Below are 13113 nucleotides of genomic sequence, written 5' to 3'. Positions count from 1 at the left end.
GAATAGATGGACATTTTTTTGGAGGGGGGGGGGCGAGGAGGGGGAGCAGGTATATAGGCCAGGAACCAAACCTGTGTTTGGTTCCTACATGGCAGATGAGCATTCTATCACTGAACCACCTGCACACCCTAGAATAGATGGATCATTATAATGAGACAATGAATCAAAACCTAAAAGACAGTATATCATACACAAAAGCACATACGAAAATTAAAACAAGTTTTATATATGTTTAGCTATATATTAATTTGTATGTCAATAAAATAAAGTCTTTTGAACACTAAATTCTTAAATTACCCTTGAAATCTCCTCTTAATCTCAGATTCAACCTTTATTGTAGCCCAGTCTTTCATTTCAACTCTAAAGGAACATTTGCTGGTTCTTTTACATGATAAGTATTGGATCTGAACCATTTTACCAAGTATATTATTCTAATTCTGAACTGCCTAAGTTCAAATCATATCTCCTTCAAGAACGTATCTGTGACAATCTCTGGGGAATATCTCCAGATACTATGTCTGTATCTGCTAGCTTTCTCTCTAGGGTTCTTGTTTCATGAAGCTCCCCTGGGGCCATGTTCCTTCTTCACCTCCAAGGTCTCTGGCTCTGTGGGCTCTGTGGCTCTTTTCTAAAATGATTCCTTCGTAAAGGGCTATAGTAAGCAACCCCAATTTGAATGGGTAGAGACATATCTCCACGAAACCCATCTAATCAAAAGTTACCACCCACAATTGGGTGGGTCATATCTCCATGGAGAATCAAAAGCTTCCATCCAGCAATATTGAATGAGGTTTAAAGGGTATGGATTTTCTGGGGTCCACAAGAGATTCAAACTGGCATAGAGGGCAAATTCCATTAGAGTCTGAGTCATCTATGGATTGGTATTTTTTTCCTCTGGGCTTGTTGGAGTAGCAGCCTTACCCCTTCCAAGTGCTGGTACAATTCCAGGTTCTTGCTGAAATACCAGGGCACAGGCCTCACCTTCTCCAGGCACTGGATGGTAGTCCAAGCTCTCTGTAAACAGTGGGGCACAGGCTCCATCATCTCTGATCATTGAGGTGGTGGTCAGGTTCTCTGTGAATGCCTGGGCACAGGCCCCACTATCTCCTGGCATTGTAATAGCTACACTCTTCCAGAAAAGTCACCTGCCTAGACCCTCGTCTTCCAAGCACCAGGATGAACAACATGCCCCCTACAAGCACAGGGGTAGACCTGCCTTTCCACACATGGGTGGGCCCACACTCTTGGCCTGAGGAGATTGTTTTGGTCCAGATCTTTGCTTCCTTGGTTTTGCCTTTGAAGCACTCTTCCTTGAATTCATTCCTTCTTTGTCTCTTTCAGTCCAAGCTAGCAGTGGTTTTGCTCATACAAATTTTGCAAAAACCTGTCAGCTTTGCATGCAGTTCAAGTGAGTCCAAACCATCATACAATAGAACTACACAGATTCTGTCTGGAAACCCGCACTTTTAATCCTGACTACGACTGAAATGTCTGACTGGATCTATGCCATCCACACCCTCTTTAGCAAAGGGTTGTTCAGTTAAACCCTTACATGATACCCTGTCCTCTGGGGATTCACTTTGGAGAGGCTCAGGAATGTCTCAGAGCTGCTTCAGGCCCTAGTCTCAGAACAAACTATTTAGACAGGCTCAAAACTTTCTGAATTATTAATTGCTGATTTCCTTGTGCATCACAGTTTAGTGTTTAGCTTATCTCTCTCCTCTCTCACTTCACTATTATCTGCAAGTAAAGGACTGGATGCATTTTTCATACTTAGCTTGGAAATCTCCTCAGTTGAATATCCAAGTTCATCACTGTGCTAGTTTGAAATTGTTATGTACTGCAGAAAAGCCAGGTTCTTTTAATCCTAATCCAATCTTATGCAGGGAGACTTATTATTTGGGTGGGATCTTTTGATTGGGCTGTTTTCATAGAGATGTAACCCACCCAATTGTAGGTGGGACCTTTCAATTAAATTATTTCCATAGACATGTGGCCCAGCCTATGCAAGGTGGGTCTTAATTAGTTTACTGTAGTCCTTAAAAAGCTCACAGAGAAAGAGAGAGCTCAGAGCTGACACAGGGAGCAGAGAAATGGAACCAAGACACAGACATTTAGAGATTTTTGGAGAGTCAACATAGAAAGTCACTAGAGTGAGAGGTTGAAAGCAATGCAACCCAGGAACAAAGGACCAGGAGATGCCAGCCACGTGCCTTCCCAAGTGACTGAAAAACCCTGAACGTGATTGGCCTTTCTTGAGCGACAGTATCTTTATCTGGATGCCTTAATTTGGACATTTTCATGGCTTTAGAACTATAAATTTATAACCTACTAAATCCCCTTTGTAAAAACCAATCCATTTCTGGTATATTGCATTCTGGCAGCTTTACCAAACCAAAACAATCACTTGAAAGTTCTACTTTCAATATGACATCAGAACATAATACTGCCAAATTCTCTCTACTTTATAACAAAGCTTACCTTTATTCCAATTTCCAATAACACATTTATTATTTCCTTCTAAGGATTCATCAAAAGTACCTTTAGTGTCCGTATTTCTACCAATGGTCTCTTCAGAATAATCGAGGCTTTTTCTTATTAAGAGCTTCACAGTTCTTCTAGCCTCTATCCATAATCCAATTCCAAACCCATTTACACATTTTTAGGTATCTGTGATAGCAGTACCCAACTTCCTAGTGCCAAAACCTGTTTTAGTTTTTCCAGCTGCTAAAACAAATACAATAGACTGGCTTATACAATGGGAATTTATTGGCTATATTTAAAAAAAAAAAACTTTTCATTTTCAGTAATTTTAGATTTACAGAAAAGTTTCAAAGAACAAATAGTTCCCATATGCACTTCATTCAATTTCCCCTAATCTTGTAAAACTATATTTGTCAAAATGAAGAAATTAACTTCGGTATATTTCTATGACTTCAACTATAGAATTCTTCAAATTTCACCAATTTTGCATTAATGTCCTTTTACTGCTCCAGGATTAATCCAGGATACCAAAAATAATCTAATGGGGTCTGTTTTAGTTTGATAAAGCTGCCAAAATGCAGTATACCCAATTGGACTGGATTTTATAAAGGGGATTTATTTAGTTACAAATTTACAGTTCTTCAGAGGAAATACAGGCAGCTTTCATCTGAGTTCCTCTGTCACATGGGTAGGCACATGGTCTGCTGGCCTTCCCTTCTGGCTTCTGGGTTCAAACAGCTTTCTCCAGGACCATTCATTTCTGCATCTCCAAATGTCTGGGTCTGAGCTGCTCTGAGCTATGCTATACTGGGCTGTGCAGAACTCCTTTTCTCTCATCTGAACTCTCCTTTATAGCCTCCAGCTAATCAAATTAAAACATAATTCACTGAGGAAGGCACTCTCCCTAGCTGACTGCAGATGTAATCAGCCATAGATAAATTTCACATGCTGATGACTTAAGTCCACAGAACAATTGGGCACCATCACCTAGCCAAGTTGACACCTGAACCTAACTACTACGGGGTCTTTTAAAGGAAGTTTTTATCTTGAAATATGTTCACTTACAGGACAGTTACAAAAATAATACAAACCTCAGACAGCCAACTCCAACATCCCCCAACCTGATACCAAATCCACTAATTTTGATATTTTACTAATTTGCCAGATTGGTATCTGTCCCTCACCCTCCCTCTCTTTCTCCCACCTTCCCTCTCTCCTTCAATCTCTCTTCTATATTTCTATCAATTCATTTTCTGAGCACTTGAATATGTTATATACATCATGCTCCCTGAACACTCTATACTGCCATGTATATTTCCTAAGACCAAAGATATTCACTTTTGGAACCACCTTAAATGCAGTTATCCAGCCCAAGCAATTTAACACTGATATAAAGTTTATAGTCTGTATTCCAGTTTTTTCATGTCCCAATATTCCTTTGAGCCTTTTGAGCCCTTGCTAAATCCAATTCAGAATTATGTATTGCATTTCATTTATATAGTTCTTCTTTAATTGTGGGAACATATATACAATATAAACTATACTATCTCCACCACTTCTAAGCATACCATTCAATGGGATTAATCACATCCACAATGTAGCAGTATCCTCACCACCTTCCATTACTAAAACTTTCCCATCTCTCCAACAAGACATGCTACACCCATTATACATTAACTTCCCATTCCCACTACCCGTTCCCTAGCAACCCATATGCTAATTTCTGTCTCTATGATCTTGCATATTTCTCTGACATTTTCTTTGTAGTTACCATGGGGCTTAAATTTAACATCCTAAATGTCTAGCAATCTCATGTGCCTTGATACAAGCTTAATCAATAGTATAAACAAGCTATATACCTATAGTCCTCCACCCCCATCTTTATGTAATTCCTGTCACAAATTATATGTTTATAGATTAAGAGTCCCAAACCACTAATTTATCATTACATTTTACACATTTGCCTTTTAGATCTGGTAGAAAGTAAAAAGTGGAATTACAAACCAAAATTACAATAGTCCAGGCATTTATATTTATATTTACTCATGTCATTACCCTAACCAGAGATCTTTATTTCTTCATGTAATTTCAATCTATGGTTTATTGTCCTTTCCCCTCAACCAACAACTTTTTTAGCATCTCTTATAGCGCTGGTCTAGTGGTGATGAACTCTCAGCTTTTAATCTTTCCCTTATTTTTGAAAGACAGTTTTGCTGGATATTGACTTTTTGGTTTATAGTCTAGGAGAACTTGTTTCTCTCAGTTCTTGATGGTCTTTCATCATTTTTGATTGGGGTTTGTTTTGCTTGCTGAAGTTGCTAAAATGCAATATACCAGAAATGGGCTGACTTTAATAATGGAGATTTATTAAGTCACCAGTCTACAGTTCTAAGGACATGAAGGCCTTAAAAAGAGAACTGGTGATTTCAGCAGTGAGAAACAATTTCAATCTCTACTTCAAACAACCAGCTTCCCCAAGGGAAATCATCAAAACCTGCTGAATCAGATTTCCCATTTGCAGCTTGCTCTATGGAATTCAGACTTGTTAATCCTCATGATTATCCTCATGATATGTGAGCCAACTCCTATGATAAATCTAATTTTATATATATAAATATATAAATCTTTTGCTGGTTATGTTTCCCTGGAGAACCCTAACAAACACTCAAAGTACTCATTGAATCTTCTTACACAAGCCAAAGACTAAATATGTTGTAATTTCATGCCATTAACAGTTGATATTACTTCCCCAAGAAATAATGAATCTATTAATCAGACTAAACTGCAGTAAGGTTCCTGAAATACAGATGCTCAGCATCATAAGACACTAAACTCAAGTCAATCACTCAGATAAAACAGAAACACTGAGAATCCTTCACAAATACTTAAGAGAGAGTGCCACTATATCTTGGGTCTATTCTCATTTGACATTTTTAAACTTTAGGATCAGAAGAACCTGAACCCGGTTGTGTGATTCAGGGAAACTCCTATGAACCAAACCCCATTTTTCCATCTGTAAAGCTAGGATAATACTTCCTATCTCATACTGAGTTGTTTCAAGGATTAAATGAAGTAATATTTAAACATTTCTACACTTTTAAGCATTTTAAAGATGTCAACTATTAATCACCTTATTTTCCACAGAAATATAAATCAATTCTATTTTATGATATCCAGCCACAACTGGGACAAAAATCATTCATTCTCAGAAAATCCATGTGCCAGCAAGAGTAAAGTTAATTGATTAATGCTAAATGGCTGAATATTTCCTTCAACAATACCACTGTGGTTGAATGTTCCCCGGCTAAACTTCATATATTTAGAGAATATTTTCTAACATTTGGATATGCATATTCCACGTTCAAAAATCAGTTATTTTATAACAAAGCAGAATGTCTTCCCATAAAACCCTGGGTCAAGCATAAGTGTCAACTCTGTATAGCTTTTTTGTAGCATCCAAGCATTTGAAATAACTTTTAAAGTCACTGCCAAATTCTACCCAGGTATTTTTCCTAACAATGAATGGAAGTCTTTACTCAGAGTTCATTCATAAAAGATTACAAACAAACTTCCTCACAAATGGTATTTTCTGTATCTCAGCTGGTTTCAAAATCATTCCTTTCCACCTCCCCTCTCCCCTTTTTTTGCATTTTTGTTGATTATTAATGGTAATCTTCGGCATAAATATAACCATAACCACATCAGTTTTATGTAGGATGTTAACTTTTATACTTTAAATATACATTTTAATATATAATATATACACATGTCAAGAAAAAAATAACAAAAAATCTAGGTAATAGTATACTTATATAGTATAAGATACATAGCATTTTACAAATCTTACCAATATTTATAAATCTTTATAATTTTGATGAACCAATGAAATCTAACCCTAATGCTTTTTGATTACTCTATGAATAATATTTGAATATAAATATATAAAACACAGCCTACTGAAATACACGGAGCCCAGAATGAGAAAGAGGTCCTTTAATCCTGTATAGCTTAATGTAATGCCTGACTACATCCTAGAGTATTTTAAGCAGATAATCAAAAAGTATTGGCAAAGTCCTTTGAGGAATTGGAGAAAAAATATGCAAATATTAAACTTTACCATCAGGAAATCCCCTGATGCTGTGTCAAACTATAGGGACACCCAAATCAATAGGCCATGCCCTTCATCTTGAGGCTTACTCTTGTGAAGCTTATGGAGGTAGCAGAGAAGCTTAGTCTACCTATAGGTATGCCTAAGAGTTACTTCTGGAGGACCTCTTCTGTTGTTGCTCAGATGTGGCCTCACTCTCTCTAAGCCAAACTCTGCGAGAGAAATAATTGCCTTCTCCCCTATGTGGGACATGACATCCAGGGGGGAAAGTCTCCCTGATGACGTGGGAGATGACTTCCAGGGATGAATCCGGCTTTGGCATTGTGGGATCAACAATTCCATCCTGACCAAAAGAGGGAAAAGAAATATAATAAAGTATCAGTGGCAGAGAGAGTTCAAATAGAATTGAGAGGCTACTCTGGAAGTTGCTCTTATGCAAGCTTCAGTTAGACATTGCTATCTATCATAACCTGCCAATCCCCAACCAGGACCATTCCAGCCAATCCTAAAGAACACCTAGAGCAATACATAAGATTCCACAAGGGTTCCCAGCACTACAGTAACTTTTCAGAAACCTTCAATCTCCCAGATGGGTCCCTGGTCCAGAAACCTAGCCCAGCCTCTTCAGAAAATCTGATAGTTTCATCTCCCTACCCCATATTAGTGGCACACCCTTCCAATATCAAAAATTTAGAATTGCCATAGCCCAAACAACCCCAAAGAGAGATATGAAAAGATGAAAGGTGATGGTGGAATTATACATAGAAGATAGGACTTAACAAATGAATATGAATGCTGGATCATTAAATTGATATCTCTTTTAGTCTCCAGTATTTTAGAGCAGCTAGAAGTAAAAACCTAAAATTGTGGAATTGTAACCCATATCAAACTCTGAAATATGTGCTGTGCTTTGAAATTTAGTTTTGTATAAATGTTACTGTTTACAAAAAAAGAAGGAAAAAAAAAGTCGATCATGATGATAAAAAGTAAATAAGCCCTCTAGCCTCCTATATTCTGGAGCAGCCAGAAGGAAAAATATGAGAGGATCATATGGTAGCCCACGACAAACTCTGGGATCTGTTCTATAACCACTTGTTGAAGAGTGATTTGAACACTATTGCTTTTTTATTTCTTTGCTTTGTATTTATGTTATACCATACAATAAAAAAGTTAAAAAAAAACAAAAACAAAAACATCCTATTTCCACTCATTTCATTCACATTGTCAATAAACAAAAATTCACTGAATATCTCTTATATTCCAAATTGGTTCTAGCTTCCAGAGTCATAGTAATGAACAAGTGGACAGTCTATACTTTCAAGGGATATGATGATAGGTAACACAGACCAACAATTACACATATAATACAACTTCAGGTAGAAATATAAGGCAAAGTTATGGCATATGAGTGACTAAGTATGGAGAAGTAGGATAGGTATTTAGGTAGAGTGTCAGAGAAGGCATTTCTGAGGAGGAATATAACCTACATGTCTGAAGGAAAAAAACACACCAAGAAGAGGAAGCAGCAAATGCTCTACATTTGCTAAGGCCCTGAGGTGAAAATAAGCTAGGATATTTGGAAAAACAAAGACAACTGATATAGCTCAAGAGGAATGAGTAAGAAAAAAAAATTGTAGAAAACTAAGCCAAAGAAGAACATATAAGTCAGGGTAAAGAGTTTATAACCAGAAGCCACTATAGGGTTCTGATAAGGAGACATTATATGACTTATTTTTAGAGAAGTACTCTGGTTGCTATGTGGAGAATAAACCACAGAAGAGCAAGAGGAGAAATAAGGTTATCAGTCAGGAAGCTACTGGAGTACTTCAGGCAAGAGATAACATTAGTTATGACTAAGGTGCTAGAGGTAGAGAAAGTAAAAAATGGTCAGATTCCTGATAGGCTTTAAAGATTGAAATGACAGTAACTGCTGATGGATTGAATGAGGGATGTAAAGGAAAGAAAGAATCAAGGGTCACTCTTGATTCTTGATTTGGGACTTGAACACTATGGAATGGTGGAGTCATTTACTAAATTGGGAACACTTGGGAAAGAGTTATTTTCATGACAAAAATCAGGAGTTTTGTTTCAGATATGATACATCTGAAATACCTACTAGACAACTAAGTGGAGGCATTTAAACAAATGAATCTGGAGCCATTATTTGAATGAGCTCACTGAGGGAGAAAGAATAGAAGATTCTGGGAAAACATCAGAAAGTTGAGCCTGTGGCTCTGCAACATTGTGAGGTAGGGAAGAAGAGGAGATAGCAAAGGAGAGTAAAGAAAAATAACTAGAATATCACTGACCATACTTTATGACTATGAATATATTGCTCTCTGCTCTGGAATACTCCCATCTATTGACCAGAGGCCCCAGGGCACAAGTGATCCAACCTCTGTGTTTTCTACATGAGGAAATGAAGCCCAGGAAAATAAAATGATTTATGAAAAGCTATGCCACAGAATTGGCATAAGTATACCTAGAGCCTGTCTACTAAAAAATCTCTCCATCATAAAGAGCTACCTAAAGGTTTTATATGGGGCAATGATAGCAAAAATGGAACAGTAACTTTTTGCATGTTTGCTTCCAAAGATACAGCAATTTAACACCATGATTTCAAATGAATTTAAGATACTGTTCTATTATCAGCTTCTAGAATACAGACCAGCACACATTAGGTGCTCAATATTTCCTGGATAAAAAATAATACCATATTTTTGCTTTTATCCCAAAATAATGTATCTTGCATTTTAAAAATTCAACACATTTTAAAACCTGAACTCCATGTCATGAAACATCTGTCTCAAAATTTAGGAGAAAAAGCAGAATAAACAAATATGATCTTTTTTTTTATATAATCAGAGAATAACCCTATATAAAATAGAAAGTAGTAAATCTGTTACTAAAAATCACTACAATTTGCCATGTATGTCAAAAGAACTCTGACGACTCTTATATACTTGCAATGAACACTAAATGTAACAAACAAAAACAAATTTATTATTGTGCCAATGATGTTTGTTCAAATAAAGGAGAAAGAAAACAAAACCAAGACACTCCAATACATTTTGTCAGGAGTAGAAGAATATAATTGATGTTACTACTGCTTCTAAGTGAAGTTTAAAAAAATTACAGCCAAGTTTTATGGAAACCTACATGGTAAATTATTACCACATAGTCTTAAGATACTTTCTTCCAAGAGCATATTTTTATACATGATTAAAGAAGTATAAGCTGGCAAATGATGATAGGGTTATTTTGTCTATATGCGGGGCCTGTAAAAATGGGTTAAAATGCTACCAACTTTGATTTTAACTATATATAATAAATAAAATGATTCACAGCCTCATCTAGTGATTCTCAGAGTCTTAACTACTTTACTACAAGAGTTTCCCTCTAAAACCAACTCATTTTTGCCTTAAGTAATGTAATCTCAAATACAAACGTTTTTTGATTGTGACTTCTAAAAATTATTATCTTGTAGTTCAAGTGTACATCTGTATATATGACAAAATAAGAGAATACTTGTTCTCTTCTAATGTTGAACACTTCAAAATTAAAAGAGTAAAGAGTAAGAAATTTTAGATAATATCTATAAATCTGGATCAGCAGATAATAAAAACTAATAAATTTACTTACTATCAAACATATGCTTGAAAAAAACAAATTATTCATGTTGCAAAACATCGTGCTATTTCATACCATACGGGTCACATTAGATTCAATTACATTATGAGCACTTATCATTGATGACTGATACACCCTCTTACATCACCGCTCTAAGAGGACATCATAAAAAAAAAAAAAAGTAGGACACTGGCCTTTGAAAAACATCAAGGCACCAACATCTTCATTTGCAAGGTACATGCTTTTCTATGGTTTTATAAATCTGAGGCAATGTATGTGAATTTGATTTTACATTTGTATACTACGCTGGTTGAAAATGGATTTATTCATTTTAATAAATATATATTCAAGCATAGTGCTCAATTTAACAAGTAATAACAGGAGTAATGCACTGCTGAAACCCTATTATACACTAGAGGAAGTGGATGAGTCAGAGGCAGGAATAGTGATTATGGGCTATGCTGGATATTAAATATCTAATGTTCTAATTCACACAAGTACCTTAAACTAATCAACTGTATTAGACTCACTGAGTCTTCTGATATATTGCAATATATAATGAAAAAGCAATAAATTAGTTAAATGAACAAGATATGTAAAATAATGGCACCAACCAGTTCTTTCAAATTATCATTTTTTCAAACAAAATTAAATTTTGCTATATTAAAAGGTATAACAATTCACAGAAAATGTTAATGGTGCCTGTTGTCTAGAAAAAAGTAAAATAACTATACATCCTAGTAAAATAATTAATTATATATGAATCATGGAAATTTTTATTTTTACTCTAGTATGTGCATTTATTTATCTGTATTTCCCTATTTTACTTACGTGACAGAATGGCTGGAAATGATATAAATCCATATATGTGGAGTTCCTAGATAAGCATTTGCTCTACAGTGATTAAAAATATTGACTCTAGGTGAAAACACAACCTTGGAAATACAATATTACACAAATTTAGACAACTGACAGGTAGTATGAGACTGAGATTAATGTGTTCATGTTAAGATTACCTAGAAAAAGAAACTGAATTGTACACATTTAAGGAATTAATAGGTGAGCCTGGGAATCAGAAATATCAAAAACCAAGCCAGCATTTCAATGGAGAGAGAAACTGTTTTTATTTTAAAATAATCTTGTCCTGTTTTGTGAAGGCAAATTTTTAAAGGTAAAAAGCAAATAAACATGTTTTAGCTCATCTCTGTTCCAAATGTTTCATCCATCTTGGAAAATGGGCTTATCACAACTCTACATTTGGAATATTAAAAAAAAAAAGTAAGAAAAAGTGAAAATCACTTTTCTAACTGTAATACTTTTTTACTTTTCTGTGACTATAGGAAAAACTTGGCATGTATTTACATGAAAAACTGTATTTATGCAAACTAAATTAGAACATTTTGTCATTCTGATATACTAGGTTTATATTCTAGCACTTAATAGAATATGGCTAATAAAATAATATACTCTCACAAATCGAGATTGTTAAAAGAGTAAATGTATTATTATAACATCAGTTTAGCTTTAGCAATGATACAAAATAAATCTATTAGATCATATATTTTGCCTAACTAATAACAATAATATAAGAAGAGAGAGTATGCACATATATATCATGCTTCTATAGTTAGGATTTCTATATCTTCTTGACCTGTAAAATGCATGCTTTCTTAAATCAAAATACCTTATCATGATTTTTTTTAACTCCAAAATATAAAAGCAGACAAAATATTTAAAGCATTGAAAGAAAACAACTGCTAGTCAAGAATTTTATATTCATGAGAATTTTTAAAAACTGAGGGGGAGATTAAGGTACTTCCAGATAAAGACTGAGGGAGTTCTTCACCACTAGACCTGCCCTACAAGCAGTGCTAAAGGGAGTTATTCAGACTGAAAGGAAAGAACACTAGACAGTGGATCCAGGTGGCATAAAGAAATAAAAGACCTTCAGTGAAAGCAATCGTGGGTAATTACAAATGTGGTTACGCTCATATTTTTAGGCATCTCTAAAAGTAAAAACACCACTTTTACTTCTTACAAATTCATTTTAAAAAATAATGATAAATCTATGGTTTTGGACATACAATGTATAATGATATAATTTATAATAAGAACAACAAAAAGAGAGTGGGATGGAAGAGATATAGGAACAATCCATATATGTGCTATTGAAGAAGTTGATACCAAATTAAACATAATTGTTACAGATTTAGGATGTTAAATTTAAGCCTCATAGTAACTTCAAAGCAAATATACGACAAATATATATAGAAAAACAATGAGAAGGGACTCAAAATAGTATAATATAAAAAAATCAAATAACTATGAAAGTATATTTGGGGGACAGAGAATTGGGGGACAGAAAAGGTATAAGACGTAAGAGATCAAATAGCAATGGAAGAAGAAAGTCCTGTATTATCAGTAGTTTATTAAATATAAATGATTAAATGATCCTATCAAAAGCAGAGATTGGCAGAATGGATAAAAAGCATGACACATATATACGCTGTTTACAAGAGACTCGCATCAGTTAAAGGTATAAGTAGGTTGAACTGAAAATAAGGAAAAAAATAAAGCATGCATATAGAAGCCAAAAGACAGCTGGGGTAGCTATACTAAGATCAGATGAAATCAACTTCAAATAAAAAACTGTTATGAGGGACAAAGAAGGTCCCTACACACTGATAAAGGAGTCAATTCAACAAGAAGACCAAACAATTATAAATATATATGAGCATCTAAATGGCAGAGCCCCAAAATATATGAAGCAAGTATTGAGAGATTTGAAGGGAGAAGCAAACAGTTATACATTAATAGTAAGAGACATCAATACATTACTTTCAATAACAGACAGAACATCTCAACAGAAGATCAATAAAGAAACAGATGGC

The 13113-nt window shown here is 34.9% G+C and overlaps 1 protein-coding gene across 10 annotated transcripts in view; it reads right to left on the bottom strand.

Annotated features, from left to right (window-relative positions):
* Positions 1-13113, bottom strand: part of APLF (aprataxin and PNKP like factor) — a 176413-nt gene that overhangs the window by 31263 nt on the left and 132037 nt on the right. For 7 of the 10 annotated variants that reach the window (XM_077134429.1, XM_077134427.1, XM_077134430.1 and 4 more), the window contains one exon: positions 6723-6935. The exons of the other annotated variants lie outside the window; for them this stretch is intronic. In XM_077134429.1, the coding sequence (XP_076990544.1) occupies positions 6723-6935 (213 nt within the window). The remainder of the gene's footprint in view (positions 1-6722; positions 6936-13113) is intronic. 10 annotated transcript variants of the gene reach the window in all.

This window comes from Tamandua tetradactyla, chromosome 17 (genome assembly GCF_023851605.1).
Source record: "Tamandua tetradactyla isolate mTamTet1 chromosome 17, mTamTet1.pri, whole genome shotgun sequence".
In the NCBI taxonomy this organism is placed as follows: domain Eukaryota; kingdom Metazoa; phylum Chordata; class Mammalia; order Pilosa; family Myrmecophagidae; genus Tamandua; species Tamandua tetradactyla.
The sequence above is the reverse complement of the archived record's forward strand: the minus strand, read 5'-3'. Positions and strand labels throughout refer to the sequence as shown.